This window comes from Larus michahellis, chromosome 10, assembly GCF_964199755.1.
Source record: "Larus michahellis chromosome 10, bLarMic1.1, whole genome shotgun sequence".
Lineage (NCBI taxonomy): Eukaryota > Metazoa > Chordata > Aves > Charadriiformes > Laridae > Larus > Larus michahellis.
In genome coordinates, this window is record NC_133905.1 from 3,518,876 (window position 1) to 3,542,776 (window position 23,901).

At 44.3% G+C, this 23,901-nt stretch overlaps 1 protein-coding gene across 1 annotated transcript in view; it reads right to left on the minus strand.

Annotated features, from left to right (window-relative positions):
- Positions 1–7,888: 7,888 nt before the first annotated feature.
- Positions 7,889–23,901, minus strand: part of KBTBD12 (kelch repeat and BTB domain containing 12) — a 43,782-nt gene continuing 27,769 nt past the window's right edge. The window contains exon 7 of the mRNA XM_074602757.1: positions 7,889–12,017. Coding sequence (XP_074458858.1) covers positions 11,848–12,017 — 170 coding nt within the window. The 3' untranslated portion in view covers positions 7,889–11,847. The remainder of the gene's footprint in view (positions 12,018–23,901) is intronic.

The window sequence follows — 23,901 nt, forward strand, 5'->3', positions numbered from 1 at the left end:
TTCATCTAGAATTTTATGAGGCGTTAGCAAAAATACCTTTCTTGCGAAAACCACATTGGACCTATATTTGGGAATGGAAAAGTACCAGTAAGAGGAGGCTGTCTGGTTTTCAAGTCATCAAATCTTAAATGGCGCTGGATCCCTTCAGTCCAGCTGGAATGTTCTGACAGTAGGCAAAAAAAATAACAACATGGACATTGGACTTCTGCATCTGCTCGGGCTGTTGTTTTTCAAGTCAGCGTTTCAATATTGAATTTGAATAAATAACCTCATGCAGGGTTACGCTCTTCATTTGTACGTGAACGTGTACTGTTGCAGTGCACACAAAGCGGGGGCTGAGCTTTGCTTGTAATTGCATAACTTTTTCATGCAAATTAAACGTGTAATACATTAATATTCTTGCATGCAGTAATTATAATATGCATACTTGAAAAGAAAATGCTGTATGTGTAAAATTATGCTTTTGAGCCTGGAATAAAACTGAATTCTATTTATTTTATGGATATTTGCAGCTTGCTGAATAATTCTCCGAGTCTTTCACTTTTGATCTCTTGACAACATCAGCTTTTAAATCTTAAATCCAGACTGTTTGTAAATTACCTTTTGAGCTATTGTCTTTTTCTTTTTTGGAATTCTGAGCAGCTGAATTCATCGAGTAGATTCTCTTCCTGGCTTTAAAACCAAAGCCGAAACCTGAGCTGTTCTGTTTGGTATACAGTGAATGAGCTTTGATTTGATTTTTATTGTATTTCATTCAAACTTTATTATAAAACATCTCCCAGGGACACTTGCACGAGAAACACTTTGCAAGTAAAAACAGCATTGTATTTCCAGCCTCCCATTTTTAAAGGTGGTTATAACATTTTTATCATGCTTGCTTATCTCCGTAATATACCACTGTACGGCAGACAACTGCAGATGTTAGGTAATAGAGCTAGATGTCTCTGTAGGTTTTTCTAATGGATTTTCTTTTCTCATACTACAAGAGGGTTTCACTGTGTCATTAACCCAGTGACCAGCACTTCTGCAGGCGGACTGCGGGCAGTCCCCAGGCAGCTCTGTTTCCCCCGTTCTTTGACTCCAGTTTTGTCTTAGCTGCTTTATTGACATGAAGTTTGGCGTAGATTTTTTAACAAATGCCCCTCAAAAACCTACCGTCGTTTAAATAGAGCAGATGGTCTTTGTGGATGGTTCAATAGTGGGTTTTATGTCACAATTTCTATACTGTTACTCCCAGTAGTTGGTTCCTTCACTAGAATTGATCTACCCGTGTTTTTCAGTGGAACAACGGTGACGTCCAGCAGCTGGATAATTTCAGGTTTATATTCAGGTTGGGCATACAAACTGTTTTCTTGATGACTTCCTTTCCTTCTAAAAATTGCGGTTTAAATCCAAAGTAGATACTCACAACATATCACTTCTTTTTAATCATCTTTTGATTACTATTTATCTCTTGATCTCAGAGAAGGCTTTTGTAAGGCTAACAGGATGACGGGCTTGGTTTGATCCTGCTCCTATTACCATCATTGGCCAAAAATCCTGCTGGGTCCCATCCTCTGAGTGGATCACATCCCTATGGATCTCCTAATGCACTTTATAAAATGTATCCAGTAAATCCAATAACAACAGAAATATGATTAAATACACAGCGCACAGATGGTTCCCCAAAAAGCGAGCCAAAGCTTCACTTTGAATTTGTGCTTATAAAGATTTACTTCCCTCATAAAAGTAACCTATATAAGTGTTTATCAAGATTTACCTAGCTCAGCTAGGAAAATAAAACAGTAACTACAGGCTGAGCTGTGCAATATCATAGCACATTAAAGTCCTCCTTAAATGCAAGGGAGCAGGACCCTGGCCAACTGGAGAGAGCAGGAGAATAGTTAACACGCCTGAGTTTTATAGACATGCCAAGTGGCTTAGCAGTCTTTGCTGAACATTTCTGTTACAGTGGATTGCCTGAAATAAGAAACAAAGAAATCAGATTAAAGATTGAGCTGCTTAGGACAGCAGCATTAGTACAGCAAATTTCCTGGCAAGATAGCTGTAATTTTGTGCGTCGCATGACTGCTCCATGCTGCACCGCTGAGCAGGGCTGGATTCTTAATCCATTTCAAAAAGTACTTAACGGAAACCTTTAGAAAGGTTTTTTCAACTGTGAATACTGGAAAGAGGGTGAACTTCCTATCCCGTGGTTTTGTTCATATGCTATTTGGCATCTTTGTATAAGAGCACGGGCAGCCATCAAACTGTAAGCTATTAACGTGCGAGTCACGGCAAGGCTGTGCAGCCGTTATTAATCTTCGTACCGTCTTTGACTGTTTGTCCCCTTCCAGCACTCCGAAGGGCAGGCTTTACAGTGGGCCAGCTTCAGAGCCGAGGTGAACGCGCATTAAGGCACAGTGAATTTTCGGGAATTCACTGTGAGTGAATTTTCAGCGCCGGCAGCAGCAGCTGCCATCCCGCACACCCCTCAGCGGGCCCTTGTTCTGCCTCCGCGCCTCGCTTTGTGCTGCGCCACGATGGCCAGTTTTGTGGCTTCGTGGCAACGTGGACCACGGGATGATCTGGCTGCAAAAGGCTTTTTCAAGTTCTGCAGCTGAACTACAGATTTAGTCTTTTTCATATTGGTTTAGGAGTTCTGACTGCAACGTCGGTGAATACCTTCGTTTTAGTTGAAACTCTTAATTAATGAGCAGTGTGCACGTAACAGCTTGGGCTTCAGCATGGGCTGTCCAAGCCAGCTAGAGATCACACTGAGTTGCTAGGGCAGCTGACACCTGCACTATTGAATCTTCATTGCTAATCGTTAGATCTGGCTTGGGGACATCTATTCAGCTTAAAATCACAACTGCAATATGGCTATAGCTTTGCTATCAACATAGACCTGAGTGCAGGTGTGTCCTAGCTGACAGAAGAGAGGCGCTGGAATCTATCAGACACCTTCAAAGGCCACTTTTCTTCTTACTTTTTTATCTTCTTACCTTTCCCTGTGCACTTGGTGGTGTTGTAAACTGTTTAAATGGTTAAATGGGCAACACGACCCTAAAAGGCATCATTACTGAAGGACGCTGCAAGGAGTAAGCATATTAAGAACACCTTAACCTTTGTATCTGCTGAATATAAGCTGGAATTGAAGACTTCACCGCAATCTGGAAAGACCTGTCCTATGGATAGCACACGGCTTAGTGCAGTTCTGTGGGACACCGTCTGTGTAGAGTCCTTTGCTCTGATCCTTCTTAGAGGCAAAAAGGAACACAGAGCCCATGGCCCAAACTGTCACAGAGTACAATATTCACCATTACAATTTTAATCTTGGCTATTTAAGAGGACGATGTATTTAGGCATGTCATTATTTCTGTATCCATTAGAGTCGTCATGGCCATCTCTGCACGTAATACTTAGCAAGATCAGCCCTTCCATTGGTTTGCCTTCTAGGAAATGCAAAGGGTATCCTTTTTTGTTTTTTTTGAGGAACATTGTTCAGTAGATGCTGTCTGACTGTCATTGTAATTAAGAGTAGAATTCAAACAGTGTATCTCAGAGAGAGCTTGCAGAGATAGCAGTGTGAGCATCTAGCCTGTCATTCTGGGGGCATGTAGAAAAATATACACAATTAATAGTCACTGAAATGCCTGATATGACTTTTAGGACTTAGGTTGAATATGGGCTTTCTTCCTGTAGGATTTGAACTGACTTTAAATAAAGAACAGGTCCCTTTGTTTTTCATGAGGTGTTGCTGCGGTGAATTAACTGGGAGTAGGGGCAGAATGAAGAACTAATGGAACGGACACATCTGAAATGGTTTTAAAGACAAGGCTGGTTTGGGAGTTCTTCCCTTCTCTTCACCACTGCCTTGGTTTGACTTCTCTTAAATCTTCGTGCTATCTCTCCCACTTATGGGCGTAGACAAAACTAGTGCCAAATTCCTTTGCCTGGCATCTGTCACGCAGCTAACAGGAATCATCTGCAGACTGGAACATGAATATTACAGGTTATTTAGACCTTGACCTTCAGGGTCGCGGCAGGCAGGCCAGCCGTGATAATGTTGTGGGGTTTTTTGTTGTTTGGGTGTTTGGTGGATTTTTTTAGCAATTTGATTCTCTGTCCACTACCTGTGGGATTGCCATACAGTAACATGCTTAGCAGTGCTCAGCAGACAGCCACCTAAGGGCAGCAGCTGCGCGATGTCTGACCCTATGACTAGAAAGAAAGGTCTAGGTCTCTGTTCCAGTCTCTCACATCTCACCTTTCACTTCATTTCCTTTTCATCCTCGCCAGAAAGGTGAAATCCTAACACTGTGAGCCTCCCCCTGAGTGGAGAGAGATTTTTCGGTAGGTCTTAGGTCTGAGAATCTTCTCGCACCTTTGTTTCATCACTGACAAAAAACAGTTATACTTGACTTACACTAGTGTGTGTGAGATCGCTCCTTTTTTTTTATTATTTATTGTGTAACTCTCTCTGAAGTGATTTTTTTGAAGGTTGCCAACTAGCTGTTGCACACAGGCTTTCAGTCTAATATATTAAAAGCAATTAGGCAGCTTTCTGATCAGTGCTGTCCTGCAAAATAACTGCATTTTGTTGTTTTGCTGGGGGGTTTTAACTGCAGGGAAATGCCAGTGTATCTCACTGTCTGCTTGGTAACAAACGTTCTCTACCCTGCAAAACTTGTCTTAACCTTGGAATCTCAGGCCTTATGTATTATCAATAACCTGTCAGTAATACTAGACATTACTTGTCAGTTCAACTAAGATTATTTACCCACGCACACTGGTGGGGAAGGCAACACAAATCCCTGCTATCCATTCAGTAACGCAGCAAGTAGATGCCACATTGTTTGCATGCTTGCAGTATCCTAAAACCCTCTTACGCGTGTTCTGTAGGTGATTTCTTGGATGCAAGTGCCTTTTAGTGCCTAGTTAAATGCATCACAGGTCCGTTAAGGGAATCCCCAGAGAGCTGAAGCTTTCCTATCAAAGCTGTGGTAGATCATCTAAATTCAGGTCCCAGTTACCCAGTAAATCTACCACACTTCTGTAAAGCACCTTCTCTTTTTTTGCTTCAGAGCAAATGTGGCTATCTAAGCGGCATAATTTATTAAATCAAATCTGCTTTGAGAAAAATACAGCTCACTCATTCTTCTAATTACTACTGTTCAAATTTAGCCTCAATTAGTGACCTCTCAGTTTGCTGGGATTAGTTCTGCCTGTGTAGAAGTGTGACTAGCTGTGAAGGCACATGCAATAAGCCTTATATTTTGTCTTCCGCTTATCGTATTACACAATCGCTTGTTCCTTTTATATGAAGGAGTAAACAAAATACCCCTTAGCGGCAAACATCCAGTAGTTTGCAGGTACTTTCCCAGGATGGCTCAGTTTCTGAATGCTGTGGACAACTGTGTTTCCAAAAAATCAGGGAGATGACAGCAGTGCAATAATGCTGTTATTCTACCATTGCGTAACGCTTTTTGATCTCTGGATCTCAACATAACATTACAGACATCTGTGAGCCACCCCCTCTAAAACCACAGCAAGGCAGACCCACGAAACGAGCAGAGGCGTATTGTTGTATCTGTTTTACATGGGTAACCTAGGCACAGAGACCAGATGTCCAAAACTAGCGAACAGAGTAATTGAACTGGAGACAAACCCCAGAGGTTCAAATTTCCAGTCTGGGCTCTAGTTACAAGACGTCTCCCTGGGATCCTCCTCCTCATACTGGAAAGCCTGGAAAAGCGTATTGAATGGGTGTCATAGCTTTTTATCTTAGGATTCAGCAGTTGTTTCAGCCACATTTGAAAGGAATGAGTCAGGAATTTGTGTATGTGGGAAGTGGTTTCCTCTCACATTACGGTATGTATGGATGAAATACATTTCCTCTACTATGAAGTTGCTGAATGAGAAAATAGAGCAGTGCCGCTGACTGGCACTTCCGTGGCTGTAGCTCGACCCTGATAATGAAAAGCCAGCGGCCTCGGGAGGCCAGTTGGGATAATGCATTTCGTAGAAAAGCTGGTGAAGTCACTTGCATTCTTATAAAGAATGACTAGAAAGGGACAAAGCGGAGAAAAAATTCCAATACTAAAACCTGATAAATTAGAGACCAGCTTCTTTAGTGGAACCTGGCCTGGCTGAAACCGCAGGAGAAAATCTGGCTTTAAGACAGGAGCTGTAATGCAGTAACGAAGACGCCTCCCTCTGTGCGGCAGACAGCTTTTGTAGCAACTAGTGTTCAGGAATCAGAGATAATGATAATGGCTTGTGCCTGCAGTCATTACAGCTATGGCACGCACAGTATGCAAGGCATTTAATGTCAAACTTACCGGCCTCCCATGGCGAGACAGCAGCAAGGCTAAGCAGAATGCAGGTCACCTGCCTTCCAGCCCCGGCCGTAGCCAGAGGACCAGTGACGCTGCAGAGGAGGCAGGTTTTATTTGCAATGGGATTGAGCCACGGAGTTTGGGTTGCGGACAGAACCTGCTGAAAGATGAGTGTCCTCAAATCCGGGGAGCTGGTGTGGTCCTTCTGTCCTTCAAAGCTGATCTGTTGCTGGAGCGATAGGCTTCTGAGAAGTCTGGAGCCTGGTGAACATCCCGAGCGGCTGTTCCCATCTTCTGGGGAACTGAAGGGGAAAAGAAGGAGCTTAAGGGCTGGTCAGGCAAGTGGGCTGAGGCAGAAATGGGGTTAGGGGATGAGAAACAGAACAGACTTACACAAAGCTTTCAAGAGGACTCTGAGCTTCTGAGGGAAGTGCTACAGCCAGCAAAAAATCGGGGAAGGAAGGAGACATAGGCGAGGACTGCAACATTTCCCCGTTTGTTCCTTAGCTCAGCAGGGAATTTAAGATTCTTTTTGACTTGAAGCCTGGAATAGTTCCATATATTTAAAGACCAGCAATTTTTTTGATGTACTCTGATGAGCTATGCAGAAGACAGAGTTGCCAGGTATGTGTTAAGAAAAGGATCTTCCTCCTGTCAGTAAAGAACTTCTAAAAATAATGTTATACATATGTATATAAAACACATAGTGGTATACATCCTGGAACGCTTAAATGCATTTTGAAGGTAATTTCTTGTGGCGAGGCCGGCTGGGCTGTCAGGAGCCACGGCCCTGCGCCGCGCTGGTTCTCTCTGCTCTGGCAGCACAAACGCGTAGCCCCGGCGTGGCCTTGTCTGCGGCTGCAGTCAGAGGCTATTAGTAAATCATTCCGTCGGACACCCAGGCAGGGCAGTAAACACAGAGGAGACATTCGCCAAGAAGAGGACGAAAGCGTACTTCCGCGTACATTCTATGTATATTTTAGCCACTTTCCAATATTTCCTTTGCTTTCAACCTCTACGTGTCAAATGACAGTAAATTGCAAATGTACTCGTTCCAGCTGCGCACAACTGGGGGTGGAATAGCTTTTCTTTGAAGCTGAAGTTAGCGTCCACTTGAAAAGCTGTAGGGAGAGCCACAGAAATTTGCAAAAGAGTAACTGAAATGCTGACCTGGTGATTCAAAGCATTTTGATTCATGAAAGAAATTTTCAGAGGAGCCACACAATCCATTAGGAGAGCAGCCTGTGAAAGAGACCGTCACTGTAGCTAAGGTAGCAATCCCGAGGTAAAGAGCTTATTAAAAGAATGTCATTGTCTTCCAGATCAGCAGAAAAACAATATAGATCTTCATGAATATATTTGAACATTAAAAAAATATATGTACTACACTAGCATTTGTTTTCATTGCTTTTCGTGTGATCAAGGATCTCATTACACATCTGAAGTAGAGGAAAAAATATAACATGAAGATTCAGGGCCAGATCCTTTTAGATCTGAACCCTCCCTCGGAAGAGGTGGGGAGGATTGTTCCACCCTACCTTGGCTCCGCTGCACGTTGTAATATTCCGGGAGCAGCTCTCATCTCTGGAGCCAGTCTCTTGGTTTGGATGCTCCTGGAGCATGTTTGGGAGCGTGGGTAGAGGAGCTGACAGCTCTGCGTGCACCAAGGCAATCTTCTGTTGGTAAATGGAGGCTTCCCGAGCGGCACAATATGGCTGGAACGCAATACAGGAGCTGCCCCATGAATTTCAATATTGCAGACATGCAGAACGTATGTGTGTGTTTGCCTGGTGCGGGCAGGGGCTGAGCCGCAGGCGATCGCAGCCGCGGCGTGTGAGGGTGGGCAGGCAGAGGCCTGATGGTCTACATGTGTGGGCAGTTCCTATGGCCACGTGTATGAAAACAGAGAGAGGAGAGCTTTTGAAATCAGTTATACATGGACAATGTCAAAATAAAACTTCAGCTGTGGATAAAAACGGAGAGGTTCAATTAGCTTCTTATAGCATTTCATTTTTTGCTTTCCTCCCTGTGTGCCACGTGGCCAGCTACTTCTCCAACATTTTTCTTCGTATTTGGCAACTAGTGATGTACTTCAGCAATTCAAGTGAAACTGAAGCGTATGCCTTTGCTTAATAATCCCCCCATTCATTTATATAGTCGGTAGCTTGCCAGAGCTGCTTCGTTTGCGTTTTAGAATTATGGATGATGTTAAGACAGCCTTGATTAAACGCTCAGCTAACTAGTGCTCAGACGGAAAGGGGCTGAAGTAAACTATTATTTCAGTGAAACTCCCAAGCTTGGAGAATGCATATTCTGTAATACTTTTTTTTTTTTTTTTCCATCAGGATTTATAATAGAGAAATTAAGACTCTTAAGGACTTACCCAGCAATGTGAGACTACCCACAGACAGACACATCAGACATGCAATATTCATATACTCTCAGGAGGATTTTGGCTGCGTTCTGTGCCTCTCAATAAGCACGCTTTCTGCTTCTTCCCTCCTTCCTCAGTCAAGCTTTCCTTTCCAAGTATTGGTTTAGAAATTGTTGTCGCCTCAAGGGCAAACCATGAACTACATGGGGCCCCCACAAAATTATGAAGTTAGTGCCCGCATTCTAGGTATTTAATCCAGAAGAAAACAATTCTCTGCTTGATTCACCGTGCTAGACATCTGGACTTGGGCAGAAACGGAGAGAGACGGAGACACAAGGGTCCCCGCTAACGGTCAGACCCTGGGGGCAGCAGGGAACGCCATGCTCGGTGCCTGCGAGGGCAGGTCGCTTCCCGGTGGTGCACGAAGAGAAACCTGTTAACTGCCCACTACAGCTCCAGCTAGCTGATTGCAAGGCCAGTATATATAAAACACACCGAATTATTCTCCTTGGTTATCAAGACAGACCTTCTCAGAGTACATACTTCCCTTCCATCCAGCTCATTAAATATCAGTCTAAAAAGCAAAACATACGAAGCGGGAAGGAAACGGCCAGCTCACTACTGGAATAAAAGTTTAATAGAGCAGTCTCAGCTGTGTTCCACATATACGTTCGAATATGACTAATGAAAGCCTGCAAAAGTCCCCCTTCTCCTCTTGAAATCCACCAAGTAGACTGTCTTTGAGAGAGTGAAATCCAGTAGATTAACTCGGGCTTTAAACCTCAGGAGGATTTGAATTGTCAGGAATAGACCACAGAGCAGAGACCGAAGGAGAAAAAAAAACAACCAAAAACCTTTAAAACACTCTTCCTGCAAACAATAAAAAGCAAAGTCAGTAGATACAGTTGCAGAATTTGGAGTTTCACAAGGAAACTGATGCTCAAGAGCATGGCTTCCAGCTGCCTCGAGAGCTCTGCAGAGAAATTAGAACAGATTATCTTTACTTGGCAGTAACAACTAAAGTTGAAAAAAGAGTTTCCGATATTGGATGGTTAATTGGAAGAGCTTTCTACTGATTTTGTTTAAAAACATATTAAAGCAGAGTTTGCCTCCTTGATCTGATACCTGCAACTGCATTTAGCGACCAGAATGGTTAAGGCTCTAGGAACGGGTCACTGGTTTGTACCACTGAACTTCATGCTTGTCACAACTCTCTTCTAGACAGATGATGACCTACATATGAACGATGGAAAGACAAAAGAATGACTGGATGATACAGAAACGATACAAACACAAGAATATGTGCTTACGCTGTGATACTCATTCTGCTTGGGAGACATAAAGGGAGACAAGAGATTAGCTGTAGGCTCACAGATTTACTCCTTTTTCTACATGTTTTCCTTAGTTTTCCACCACCAATTCCCTTATTGTCTGAGCAGTCCTCAGTGTCCTACTATAGTTATCAGGTAAACTTTAGTGACCTTCCTGCTAATTGTTTTTATATGACAGCATAATATTCCCACTGGATATTTTAGAGAATAGTTCATGAATCAGGAAAGTCAGAATTGGGAAGGGGTTTCTGGGTCATCCTCTCCATCTCCCTCTGCCATAAGCATTGCAGGAAAACAAAAACAACTGGCATTTTTGCAGCCTAAAACGTGATTGAAAAAGAAAATGGAGATGCTCTGAAGTGCAAACCTTGTAAGTAACTATGAATGAACTACCTGATGGATTCCCTCATTTCTTTGCCAATTATTTCCTTCCAGTTTTGTTGCTGCTTTTGTAGCCCTCAAAAGCAACTTCTTGCTGACAATGATCATTCCTGTACCATAGTGTAGTTTACTCTCAGTGCTTGCCTCTGACATTCACTCAGCCTCGCAGCATACTATTGCTTGCAATTTTGGCCCAAGGGCACAACTGAGATTTCCAGTTCTCTTGCCCACACTGCCCAGGCGGTGACAGACGGACGCGCTGTGAGGTAGGCACCAGAGAACCGATGAATAGTTATTGGTAATTCAAATGGGATAGCAGTATTGGTAACAACTGTCTGTCTAACCTACTGTCTTCAAGCCCTGTGAAGGCTGGCACTGCCTTAAGAAGCACAGTTTGAACTATTCCTCTTCCCCGTGATTGTAGCCAATTCTCTTGGTAGAGGATTTACCTTACGCTGCTTCATTTAACCCACTTCTATAAACCCGGCTACTATTATATAAACATTTACTGTTTAGCACATCTATCCTTTTCCTGTGGCTGCAGAGCTGATATGCAGATAATACTGGTCTCATTTATTACTTTTTAATGTACATCCCCTCCTCCGTCTCTCAAAGGAAGAGGGTTTTCTAACTGAGCTTTAAGATTCTGGTCACACCAGACCTTGTCACAGGTAGGATCTATGTGAAAATTTAGGATTCTTCTTGTCTTTGGTACAGCCTGCCTACTAACCCTGCTGGAAGACTCCCTTGTGACTTGTTGCCAAAAGACTAGTTTTCTACTAGCACAGGCTCAGCTCTGTTGGCAAAGACAGGATCTCTTGACCGTCCTGTGGGTTAGATAATGTTTACGGTCGCTGGTGTACTTGGCTAATGAACCTTGGCTAATGTCTTTTTGTTTAAAACAAACAAAGGCTCCTCTCTGTTTTCCCTCTGCTCCTGCATCAGTCAAGTACAGTCCGGCCCTTTGGTACAGCTGAACTGGTTTGCATCAGCTGACTTAATATATTTTTTAGCCTCCCCAGTGGTTTAGTAGAACCAGGTGGGATGAACAGCAAAGGAGGGATTTCCCTGGCTAGAGCTTTGCTTTGTATGTCATGCTCTGCTGTGAAACGAGCCCTGGGCTGCCACTGTGCCTGTGAGGCAAAGGGTCCCAGAAGCCCAGGCTGCGCCCAGCACTGGAGCTTGCACAGCCAGATGGAAGACGAAGAGCCACACACAAAGGCTGGGAAACCTCGACTTCCAATCACAGAAGTCCAGAGTACCAGTCCTAGCAAATTAAGCATCATCCGAGAAGCGCAGCTCAAAGGCAATTCTGTCCTTAAGCATGTGTTGCCAGCTCCTCTCTGAGGGACTCAGCTGTCATCCAGAGCCAAAGCAGCATTTGTCTCTCCAAATTCTTCAGTTTCTGCAGAATCTGGAAGCACTGAGAGTCACTGAACTTCTATTGGTCCACTAAATCCGGGGGAGGAGGGATGAGATCCCGCGGGTTCAGCCTAGCAACAAGGCAAACATCGTAGCTGTCGTGCATGAGGATGTTGATGGCCACCACGTTCCACTGGTTCTCCCACGTATCCAGCTCGAGGATCTCTTTGGTGATAACCTCGTGACGAGCTGAAAAACAGAAGCAACAACAGCAGGCAACAGGAGTCAAGTCAAACAGGATCAAAGAGGTTTGTGCAGTTATTCTTATGACCCTTCTGTACGGTGGCAGTGAAAAGGTAATTTTTGCGGTACTGACAGCTACACTGTTGGAAGAGCGTGTGAGTTGTCAACATGCAGCAAATGAAATAGTGCAGATGGAGATCTGCAGAGTGTATTCAGCCCTGAGGCTCTGGGCTCCAGGTGCAGCTGCAGGGAAAAAAGCATGAAGTGCTCCATCTTGGTACAAGTATACGGGTGGCATTTCATCGTGCAATCAATTGTCAAATACTCATCTTTTAGAGACAGAGTATTACCTATTGTTAATGAGCATGCCTACATGCAGCATGTTGTCTTTTCTTTGCCCCCACTAAAACGCAGCTCTCGGGCTGCTGGAAGCCCTCCAATACCATGGCTTTTCTCGGGTGTGAAATCTGGACATCCCGTGATTTGGGGAGAAATAAAGACAGAAAGAAACCTCCAGGGCTTTAAATGTACTTTAGCTGTTCTGAAGTGCTGAGGAATGTGTCACAAACAGTCAGGTTAGAAGAATGCCATTAAATCACAGCCAATCTCAAGACAAGAAGCTTTTTACTGAGACTACCAAAAAATAATGGAAGAATCACCATGCAGCAGAGAACCATAGTTCACAGTTGTCAGCCAGCAGGGCTATATTAAACGACTTATAAAAACACAAAAGTCCTGAACTCTCCAGCAACTGTTACTCAAAGCCAAGTTCTCTCCTAAAAATAAAAAGTGTCTTTCATTTCTGCTCACTTTTTCTTTTCATCTTAAAGTTGCTTTCTCACAGCAAGCAACCTTAGTCTAAACTTTTCTTACTTTGAGCTGAGGACACGCACATGCTTTGTTGTCAGCTTCCTTCTGAGGACTTTCTGGACAGATGTATTAGAAGCCAGGTCTCAGAGATTGCCAAGCACAGACAAGACACAGGTACCAGGATAAGAACCATCATAGCAAGAAACATTGAATATGCAACATTCTTTTACTGAGTCTTAAAAGACTGGTGACAGGCTAAACTTTACAGGGTCCAGACTGAGGTTCCCATTCAGCTATATGTTCTAGAAAGCTAATTTTTAATGAAAAAAAACAAACCAAAACAACAACAACAAACCACCCTATCCTTCACACATATTGACTGCGTCTCATTGTTTGGACACTGCCCTTCTGTGGAACCGACAGCAAAGGACTGAAGGAGGGGAAAAGAGCGAAATAGAGAAGAGCATCCAGAGGCACATAGGGTTTCTCGTGTTGGAAACACGGACACCACACGTTCCTCCAGAGGATGGCAACCCTGGGGGTGTAGTACCCCCAAGATAGTGCTGTCGTGCTTTAGATTCCACGCAAAATTGGTGCTGATGTTATGATGATGTAGCATCATGGGATTTAAAATACCCCTCGGGCTCCTCTGCAAGTAGCTTCAGGATGTGGGGGGTCAGATGGAAACAAGTCCTCTTCCCCTCCCAGGATGGGTTTCCTTGCTGAGCCGATTCGGGGCAGTTCTGTTTTACTGCAGGTCCTGCCCGCGCACGGGAGTCGTGGGTGTCTCAGCTTTATGGAAATTTCTGCACGTTTCTGTCACGCTTATCCAAGGAAACCGCTCACCAGCCATTCACCGCAGAGGCCTCCTCTCTCACCTCATGAAGGAGGGCAGCGCAGTGTTTCTACCCCCAGCCCACAGCCCGTACTCATTCCCCCCTCAGTCGCGTCACAATTAATCGTGGCGTAATTTTTGTTGGTCTGAACCCAGACCTCTGGGACTTCCATAGATCTCTAGGAGCTCGCTTGCGTAAAATTTGGAAAGATTTCAGGATTTAGCCTCATCTGAAACAATAGTCGTGATGGTTTGCTTATTGAACCTGGGTATTAAAGGAGAATAATAATAGTAGGTAGGAAAGCTGCACCCATCCAAGAGAGAAGACAGCAAACTGCTGAAAACCCCAGTTACATGTGAAGAGAGAAGGCTAAAACTGCAAAAAAATAACACGTGCCAGAACCAGCAAAGAGCTCATTTCTCTATGACCCCACGAGAGTGAATGGGTTTTTCCTGAGAGGCAAACGCAGAGACACAAACAGACCTAAGCTGTGACATGGGAGGCTCCAGTCCCTGTATTTATTATTAGATCATCTCCTTTATGCAATAAATTTTTATGCCTGGAATTTTCTTTGGCATGGATGATGACAAAAATGAGACAAGCAGAGGAAAAAAAAAAAAAAAATCAAACATTAGAACTGCGACGTTCTGTGGGTGATTGCAACACTTCAGAAAAAAAAGAAATCATAATTAAAACATCAAAGGCAGATTCAGCAACCCTTCCCTACAAACCTTGCTGTGCTTTTTCCTGACCCTGGTGACTCACAACCTTTCGTGTCCCTCGTTTCCCTTTTCTGTGGGATGTTGTAACTGGTTTTCTTCCACTCTACAAATTCTGCGTTCCAGCACGTGGAGTGTTAGTTAACTCTTAACCCTTGGGACATAAAAAGAGTATGTTGTTGGAATAAGGGAAGCAGTCATTTCTCTAGTCTTATCTTAATAGGAAAGGAAGCAGCACCCTTTGGATGAGAAAGTTCGCGTGAGGAAAAGCACTGCTCAAAATACAGCCAATCCTTCAGAAAAAAAAAAACATTACATCCCCCCTTGCTTTTTAAAAGAGAAATGAGTTAAAACACCTCAATCATTAAGCCTTCCCCCCCAGCCGGTTGTTAGGACAATAGAAAAGGTAATGTTTTTCAGAGCGAATAGCACCTTTGATTCCAGGCTGTAATGTTGGATTTGGGCTTTAATCCCAAATAAACAGTTTTAAGCCTGAAGGTGCAAGTAATTCCAGATTCTGCCTCATTGGTTCACTTTATTTAATTGCAATTTTTTTTTCTTTTTTAAGGCAATATCTTAGCAGCCAATTTTGCTTACAGGAGAATAATGTGACGTCTACTAAAAGAACCTGGCTGTATTACACAGATCACCTGCCCACAAAGCCACCCCGCAGAGCTCCCTGTCACACACAGCATTATTCCGCATCCCTTACCAGACGACCACCTTCCCTGATGAAAGGATTTAACTCCTTTCCAAAAGCTTTCTTTTTTTTTTTTTTTTTCTCCTACAAAATGAGGCAGTATTTTTCTGCGCGTTCTTGTTTAACCATGAGAAGTTTTAAGAAACTTTTCTTTGCGCTATGTTTTTCTGCACAGGAGTTAAACCACTTTATGTTAGAATTATTCAGCTGGTACAAACCTAACCCTAATGCAGATCCTTATCCACAGCAGAACGGTGTTCGTAGCAGTACGGTTTATTCTTATTCAGGAAAGGAAAAGGCTAAACCAGCACAGGAAAAATTAATTCCAGCGTAAATTTATCCCCATGAGAAATTGTGGTGTGTTAAAAGAAAGTCAGAGCTCTTTTGGTATAGTTATGCCTTTTTGACACACAAGTGCAAACCGAAGGCTAAGGCTGAGCCTACAAACCCACCTTTTCCCAGTGAAAGAACTTGAGTTATACCTGAAAATGTTTAATTTATAAATGCTAAATTCATATTTCATAGATGCAAATATAGCGCTGTGAAAGTAAAATGAGTCTAATCTTTAAATTCTCTATTATATTCCGGTCTGTAAACAAAACACTTTCCCACCATTTTTCATCTGAAATTTCTCTTTGAATGTGCAGAAAACACAACCAAAATACTCATTTGCAGTAAGTGATTGCCTGCACTCCATATACACAATCATGTTTTCTCTTTAAAAGGTTTATTTTCAAATATGATTCACTCCCCAAATGTTCGTTTCATGTTGTAAGTTTTTTCATGTCATTTGAATCGGGATTGACCATAAATCAGGGTGAACCATTCTTGGAAAGACCCCCAGTATGACTGCAGGCAACATAAATATTTGATCTGCTTTTTCTTCTTCTCTTTTTTTTTTTTTTTTAAACTGCATTCCATTTGTGATTTGGAGGTCGGGGGGGGGGAAACAACAACTTTTCGTGTGACTATAGTATTTATTACCACTTTTGGTCTTTTTTGACCTTGCTTTCTCTTTCCTGTTTGGAGCTGAACGTGCAGATCCAGTTCTTAGGTTTTAGGTTGGGAGGGTTGAAGGGAGGCAGATATAGAAGAATTAAGCAACACGCTGAACAGGTAGAAAAATCTATGGGTCATCCAGGACTGTTAACCGTGCAGCTATTATGTTTGTAAGCCAATACAAATAAATTCACTCTACTATAGTCTGTTTAGCGTCCAGAGCATTGAACTGAAAGAGACATGCTGAATTTTAGTTCACTGGAATTAAATCTATGGCAAGTTTGCTGAAATATGGTCAATATTCCATTATTTCTTATAGAAGCCCATTGTCATGGGTGGTATGTTTGCCTCCAACTTACGAACGAGGAAACAGAGCTATGGAGATGGCGAGAGCGTGTGCCCGGCCACGAGCCGCGATGCCTCTGCATCAGCGCGGGGCAGAGGTACCCAGAGTGGTTTTGGACAAGCTGACCTGCCTGCCCGCTCGGCATAGCTACGCTGACATACCGTTACACGGCCAGCAGTCCCCAGGCAAGTTTATCCAGAGCAGGGCCGCGTTCCCCAGCACAGAACCGCGTTGTGTAGGGGGGGGCAGTCTCATCTGTCACATCAGTCCTTGCCCACGAGCTCTGTCCCCTGGGGCATCCTCAGAGGCTACTCGCCTGAGCTCCTGCTGATGTTGGTTCTGAGGTTGTCACAGCACCTTTTCCTTCCCAGTCCGCAGTTTCCTAAAGTGCTCTATCTTCTTTCGCCACAAATCAGTTTATAAAAGAAAAGACACCAAACCTCTAGTGGTTAAACTGTTAACTGTCTGCTCTGCTCTTCCCATGGAAAAAAAGCACTTGGACCTCACAAGGTGCTTGCCAGTTCCCCAGCAGTCCCCAGAATATTTACTCAGGTGTTCCTTTCACTGGTTTCCCCAGCTCTTGTCACCTAGCAGCCACCCCAGAGCTGCCTCAAAGCAGTTCAGCCTCCGCTGCTGGTTTGTACCTGGTTTTGCCTGCCATTATCTGTACCAGAGAATGATTTTAAACATATGGGACTAGCCTCTGCTACTTATCTTCCTCGCCACTAATAGCCGCTTTCATAATTACATGATGTGGATTTAGGTGACTTGGGAATTCACGTTTATGTTGCAATGGGATAAAAGTGCATTTAGATCATTACCACCAGATGTCCTGGCTCCTCATTTGCAGTAGGAAAAAGAGTAAGTTCATCAAGTCGGTGGCCTTCAATCCCATTTGCGTATGTGAGCTGCCCCCTAACTCTGCCAGCCTCGCTGGCGTAACGCAGCGAACACCCCTGGTGGGGTCAAGTACATCCATCATCTACGCCTGTGGGCAGAAGCAGGCAGATAATACACAGGAGAGGGAACTTGGCTTGGCTGTTTAACATGCTGGCCAGCCTTCGCGATGTTAAGTATCAAGGCAGTGTATCCCACCAGACACAGCTCAGGCTGGGAGGCCGGTTGGGGCTTGAATTTACGACTGTGCCAGCTCACTGTTTTCAGAGCACCTGCGTGGAGTAAGGTAAGATATTTGCTCTCATAGACAGGACCTCTATCCTCTTGCTCAGCTGTGTGGTTCTTCAGGACCCTAGTTTCATGAGCCGCCCATTCACTCACAAATCAATAGATATTAAAATTATATATATATATGTGTGTGTGTATATATAGATATGTGTGAATGTATATATATGTAAAGACTGGGATGGTCTACAGGAAGGACCTTCTAATTCAGTTACCTAAAGTGTTTTTCTTGGGATTGACCCAGCTGCTCCAGCTTTTAAAATCTTTCCAGATTCTGCCGGTTGTTCATAGGCAAGGCCTCTTTCAGACATAATCTTACAAGCGCTGGTCCCGCTTGTGTGGCGGGTGACAGCGGGCCCCCAGGTTACAGGGGCAGCAGGATCAGTGCTCTCGGAGCCAATGCGCCGTTCACGAGAGTAAAAACTGCAAGATCAGAATAAGAATGACTGGTCTCAGACCATCCCGCGATGCTGTTTCTAAACGCCTTACAATGGGTTAATGCATTATTAATAGAGGATATAAAGCGTGTTTAGACTGTATGCATAACAGGCAGTTATGAACACAATAGAAGATGTCATACATGGCTTCAAGCCATGTTTCTAAACAACCTATTGACCTCTTCAGCAATTAATTAAAATGCATTAAAATTTCTATTAATCATTCATTAACCCTTTATAAACTGTAAGCCAGCCTTAGTAAGAAGCACGACTGAATTACCAACACCGTGCTGTCAGCTACTGGGTCAAATTTAGATCTGAAACGAGCAGGTGCTGCTCCCCAGCGATTCCCCTGACCTGTGCCGGCCTTATTTACGGCAGCGAGTTTCCAGCTAATGAGCAGGGGGGGACACGGGCAGCACTCCCTGGGAAGGCAGCGAGCCGAGGGGGTCTCTCCCTGCTCCTCCCCGGCGCGGGGGGAGAGTGAGATGAGAGGTGGAGCAGCGTTTTTCGGGGTGGACTGGGCGCAGAGGCTGGGGCGACACGGCAGTGCCTGCGGCGGGGCGGGCGGCCGCCAGCGCATTTCTATGCCGAGTGAAACGCGGGGAGCCTGAATCCCCGCCGTCGGTGGGAATATGTATTCAAATGTGGGCAGGAGAACTTCAATTATTCATTCGCTGCCCGGTAAATTCTAACCGAGGGAAACAAGCAATGCTGCAGACAGGCAGCCCGGGGTTTGCCCCTCTGCTTTATTTAGCTGGGAACATGGGAAGGTGCTGGAGAAACAGGTTTTGTTCCAATCCCTCAACCCCCAAACTTCACAAGTGCAGTATTTACTGTGCCAGACTCCTTAATATGTCTAAATTTAATTTGATTCCAGTAATGTTCCATAACCACTATAATAAAAATCAAGCACTAGAATGATTCCCCATCTAAATCACATAATGGAGGAGACTAGGGGGAGCAGCCTTTATGGGAGATTAGTCAAAATAAATAACTATTAGGCTAGTCCACTGTCAGGAGAGGATGGCGTGGAGATACAAACTCATTAGCTCAGCTGGAATACAGTAATTACTACACGGTTCTGCAGTGCCCCAAGCAGCGCTGCTTCTATTCCAATGGATGGATTGCAATTTATGTAAATGAGGAAGAAGAGGACAGAAAATGAACCTGGGGTAAGTGTGTGTATATATATACATACACACACACATAAACACACACATATATATATAAACATATTTATATGTTTAGTAGAATCAGAATTACACAGGTAGTAGGACTTGGTGTCACTATCACCTATCTTGGCTAACAGTTGCAACCATAAAATTGAGATTCTTGCATTCCAAGTTCGCAGATATTTCTTCCCTTTGCCCTTCCTCTGACCGTAACACCACTTAAGTGAAAAATTAATGTCTACTTGATATCAGTAAGTAATTAGCCGAACTGGGTTGAGCAGCCCTGGTCCCACATATGATGCTAAGCACATTACAGAATGTTTCAACGTGTATAGCAGGGAAGCAGCACATTTATTTCTCTGCTGTGAACTACACTGGAGGGAGGTGGCAAAACTGCCAGTTCAGGGGAAGACAGTTCCACATCAAGTGCCGTTGGCTGATGAAATCGTAAGATCTCTCAAGTAGTATGTGCTGCTGATAGCAGACTTGTTAAACGCTTCATTATTGGCATTGAGGTGGTTGTCCCTTTACTTTGCACTTCAGCTGATGTCACACGGGTATACAGTAAAGATGGCATTCTAATTAAAATCCTCAAGTTAAACAAAAAAAAATCAACTCTGGATTTGAATTTATTAATTCAAATCTCTGAGACAGGCTGTTGGACCAAGATCTATGATCTGAAACTAAAGCTACAACCCCCAGCCCCCAGAAACGGGCCACGAGATCTGTATTTGTGCAGCAACAATGCAAAGTCAACAAACATGTGCCTCCGCAAGCTGGCGGTGACAGCCGATGACACAGCCCCAGCCAACAGGCACGCGCCCTTGCCTTCGTTATTTTCACCGGGAAAAAAAAAAAATATTTAAAATACTCAGCAGCAGTCAAAAAGAAAGGGAACCCAATCTGGCAGGCGTTTTGCAAGCGTAATGCCGCGTACCTGAAGGGCCGCTCACCAGCTCCTCGGGTGAGGGACACTAATGAGGCTGCCTCTGCCCCGCGCGGGCTAACGCCAACCGCTGTCAGCCTGCAGGGTTTAGCTCGATGTAAAGGCGAAGGAAATAAAACATGTCAACAAGAACGCGTCAACAAGAACATTACACGCTCAGGCTGCAAAGGCTGGTTTAAAATCTGTAGCAGTAAATGCGGCAACATATTTTAACAATTAGTAGAAAGCTGGCTGGCTACTGCGCATCGAGTCCTTCTGAGTATTCGTGCTACGGCTAATGTTTTCTCTCTGTGCAGAGCTATGAACTAATGGACAAAAGCAACCATTTTAAACATTTCTGACTATCTTGATGAACGCTATAACATTGCTGACAAATGACAGGCAATATTCATGACACTAGGCTACATGAGCTGGAGCCGAGTGTCGGAGACAAGCAGATTAATGGATCCTGTTTGCCTTAACAGCTTGAGCAGAAAATGAGCTAATTTGTATAAACTACTAACAGATGAAGTTTTGCAAGTCTTGCTAAGGAGGAAACACGTTCAAAACAAGCAGAAGTGATTTTTTTGGGGTACTTATGATTGTAAGAACATGCAACATTTGTCAGCCAGTGATACAGCCCAGAGGTCTCAGCGTGGTTTGTACCATCTGACCATAGACACCAAGCTCCTGACGCATTTGCCGTAGATGCGTAAGCCAGGTTAGAATCCCTCATATATCCTGATCGAAACACAGAGCGTTAAGAGACAAGAGAAGTCCTCAGGGTTCTGAATTGCCTTCTGGTCTTTCAGAGCAGATGTAAAGCACGAAGGACCTGAATCCCCCTCTGGAAGCATCCGTGCTTCTCCGTATGCTGCAGAGAGCCTGGGGTCACTAAGGTCTCAGCGTAGGCACTCCACATAAGTGTCTGAACTTCAGCGGAATGAATCCCCTTACCCCTTTGGCGGCCAGGCATCGAGCAAGCTTCTAACTCGAGGCAGCCTCAGGAGGGGAAGCCTTACAAGCTGTGTTTACCAACACAGCTCAACATCGCACAGCATTCCTCGCGGTTCAGAGGAAGCTTTCTCTTGATGAAGCTTGGACACACTTTGGAGTCCACTCATCCTTTAGCAAGACCGTGCTCTGCATTGCTACTCAGCTGGCCAAGCCGACTTCCCTCTGGAGGCTCTAAGAGGCTGCAGTTTCTCTTCCTCTGCTCCTGGGGATGCTGTTAGGGCTGCGCCACTTGTCCTCCTTCAAGCAGACAAAGATTTGTGAGAGGCAATATATATGGGACGGGAACCCTGCCACCACAGTACTTCAAGCGTCACATGGGACTCTGAAGAGATGGTAGCTGAGCAGCGCTCGTCTTTTCATCCAAATTTAAGGCCCTTTGAGCAGTTGACAGCTGCTTTTCAGCTTTGTGTTTGTGTACAGCGTCTCTGGTCTCTAATTATCCATTTAAGTCAATACTCGTGCAGGAAGGCATACAGAGCACGGCACGTACGAGTTAAATTAAGATGCAACAATGTCCTTAGTAGGTCAACTTTCACACTGCGGGATCAAGAGTGAGTTCAAGCAAATACAAAGGCAGGTTGAGCCTGGGGAGTTGGGGACAGATCTGTAGTATACCAGGAGTTGATTTCATCCCCTTATATAAATTGGTCAAGACTTTCCATTGCAGCAGTGCTCTTGGCTTATTTTCCCCCCTTTTTTTTTTTTGAGAAGCACTCATTCTTGGATGTTCACAGCAGCCCTTTAGCGCTCAGCAGGCGGAAAACCCAGAGACTACAGCTGTGCCTCCAGCTTGTTCCAAAAGCTCCACTTGGTTGAAACTAAATTACAATGTTTTGTAAAATTGGAATATCCTCTCTTGGTTGCATCCCTCACAAAAAAACGAAGTGACATGCCAAGAAACCCAAAAGACTAACACCAAACAAGCACATTCTAAAATAACCCTATCTGCTACTAAAGCAGCAGCAGCACATGGTGTTCCGTGAATATCCTGAAGCTGCTGAGCAGCTGTAATTCTGAAAGAGCAGAGTCAAGCCACCCTCTCCAAGTTGCCATGTGAGAGTAATAACCCTCCCTCCACCCTTCGCCTCTGAAGAGAAGATCAGGCAAGAGCTCTTTCCAGCACACAGAGAAGACAGGGCCAGGGAGAGAGGTCAGCCAGATAACCTCTTCAGGTTCAGCATATGGACTCCATCCATCTTTTTCTTAATTATGCTAACTAGAAGTCGTTATTGTTATGAAGGTTTAGAAGGCCCTTTTCCTTTAATAACTTTAGAGACACATTAAGAAGCCTGTCTTTAGGGCACAGCTTTCCTCTCAACGCCTCAAACATTCCCATACATCGGATTTACAGTTGACAGTGGGAGTCTTATTTTGGCTCCCTGGTTAATAGACATCATAACAACGTCTAACACCACAATCACATGCTATTTCTTTGCTGGTATACAAAAGGCACACGTAGGGGGTCAGAATTCAGGTTGCACAGGTAACTGCAAAACTGGCATTTTCTAACTCTGACTTCTTGTTTTCCAATCTAAATAACACTTTTAGTGCAGGGGAGTTCTATACGTAATTATATAGATGGCAGTAGTACAGTCAGGGATCAGGACCCCATTGAGCTGGCATTATACAAACCTACAAAAGATGGCCGTCTTGAAATCCACAGGGGGACTTTCAACCTCTGCCGGCACCACCACGCTTTATACATGACTCAGTGACAGGACGCGGTGGTGTTGTACAGAGAGTGTTTTTATGGCTCTGAAGCTACCTTATTCAGAAAACCTCATACTAATCTGTTAGTCATCTTGAATGAAATTGCTTCATTTGCCAGTGCAAATGATCAGCCTTTTGAGATTGGTACCCGCTAACTTTAGGCTTTTTCCTAATACTGCCGAGAAAGAGACAAGTATGATGGCACAATGTTTGCTATGGAAACCCAGTGGTGTATCATAACCGTAATTGCTCTGACGTCACAGAACTTCCAGAGATGACACGAGAAGATGCCTGTGAAAGACCTGCCATACAATTGTCTTCAGGAAGCAGCTTCCTCTACCGGTAGCAAACAAAGGGAGGGGAAGGTGAGTTGTGAACTGGCTGATGGAAATCATCATTCTAAAATAACAGCAGCTTTAAGTTTAGAGTTTGTTATACACGTAAAAGTTGACGCAGCTGGAGTCAGTGTAATGTGAAGGACACGTCACCCAGTGATACCACACGGCCATTCCTGGGCACCAGTGAGCCTGACATGACATTTATTAGCAGTGGATAATCATCGAATCATTTAGGCTGGAAAAGACCCTTGGGATCATCGAGTCCAACCATCAACCCCACGCTACAAAATTCTCCCCTACACCATATCCCCCAACACCACATCTAAACGAGTCTTAAACACATCCAGGGATGGTGACTCCACCACCTCTCTGGGCAGCCTATTCCAGTGTCTGACCACTCTTCCTGTGCAGAATTTTTTCCTCATGTCCAGCCTAAACCGACCCTGTTGCAGCTTGAAGCCATTCCCTCTTGTTCTATCGCTAATTACCTGTGAGAAGAGACCAGCACCAGCCTCTCTACAATGTCCTTTCAAGTAGTTGTAGGGAGTGATGAGGTCTCTCCTCAGCCTCCTCTTCCTCAAACTAAACAGTCCCAGCTCCTTCAATCGCTCCTCGTCAGATTTATTCTCCAGGCCCTTCACCAGCTTCGTTGCCCTCCTCTGCACTCGCTCCAGCACCTCGAGATCTCTCTCATAC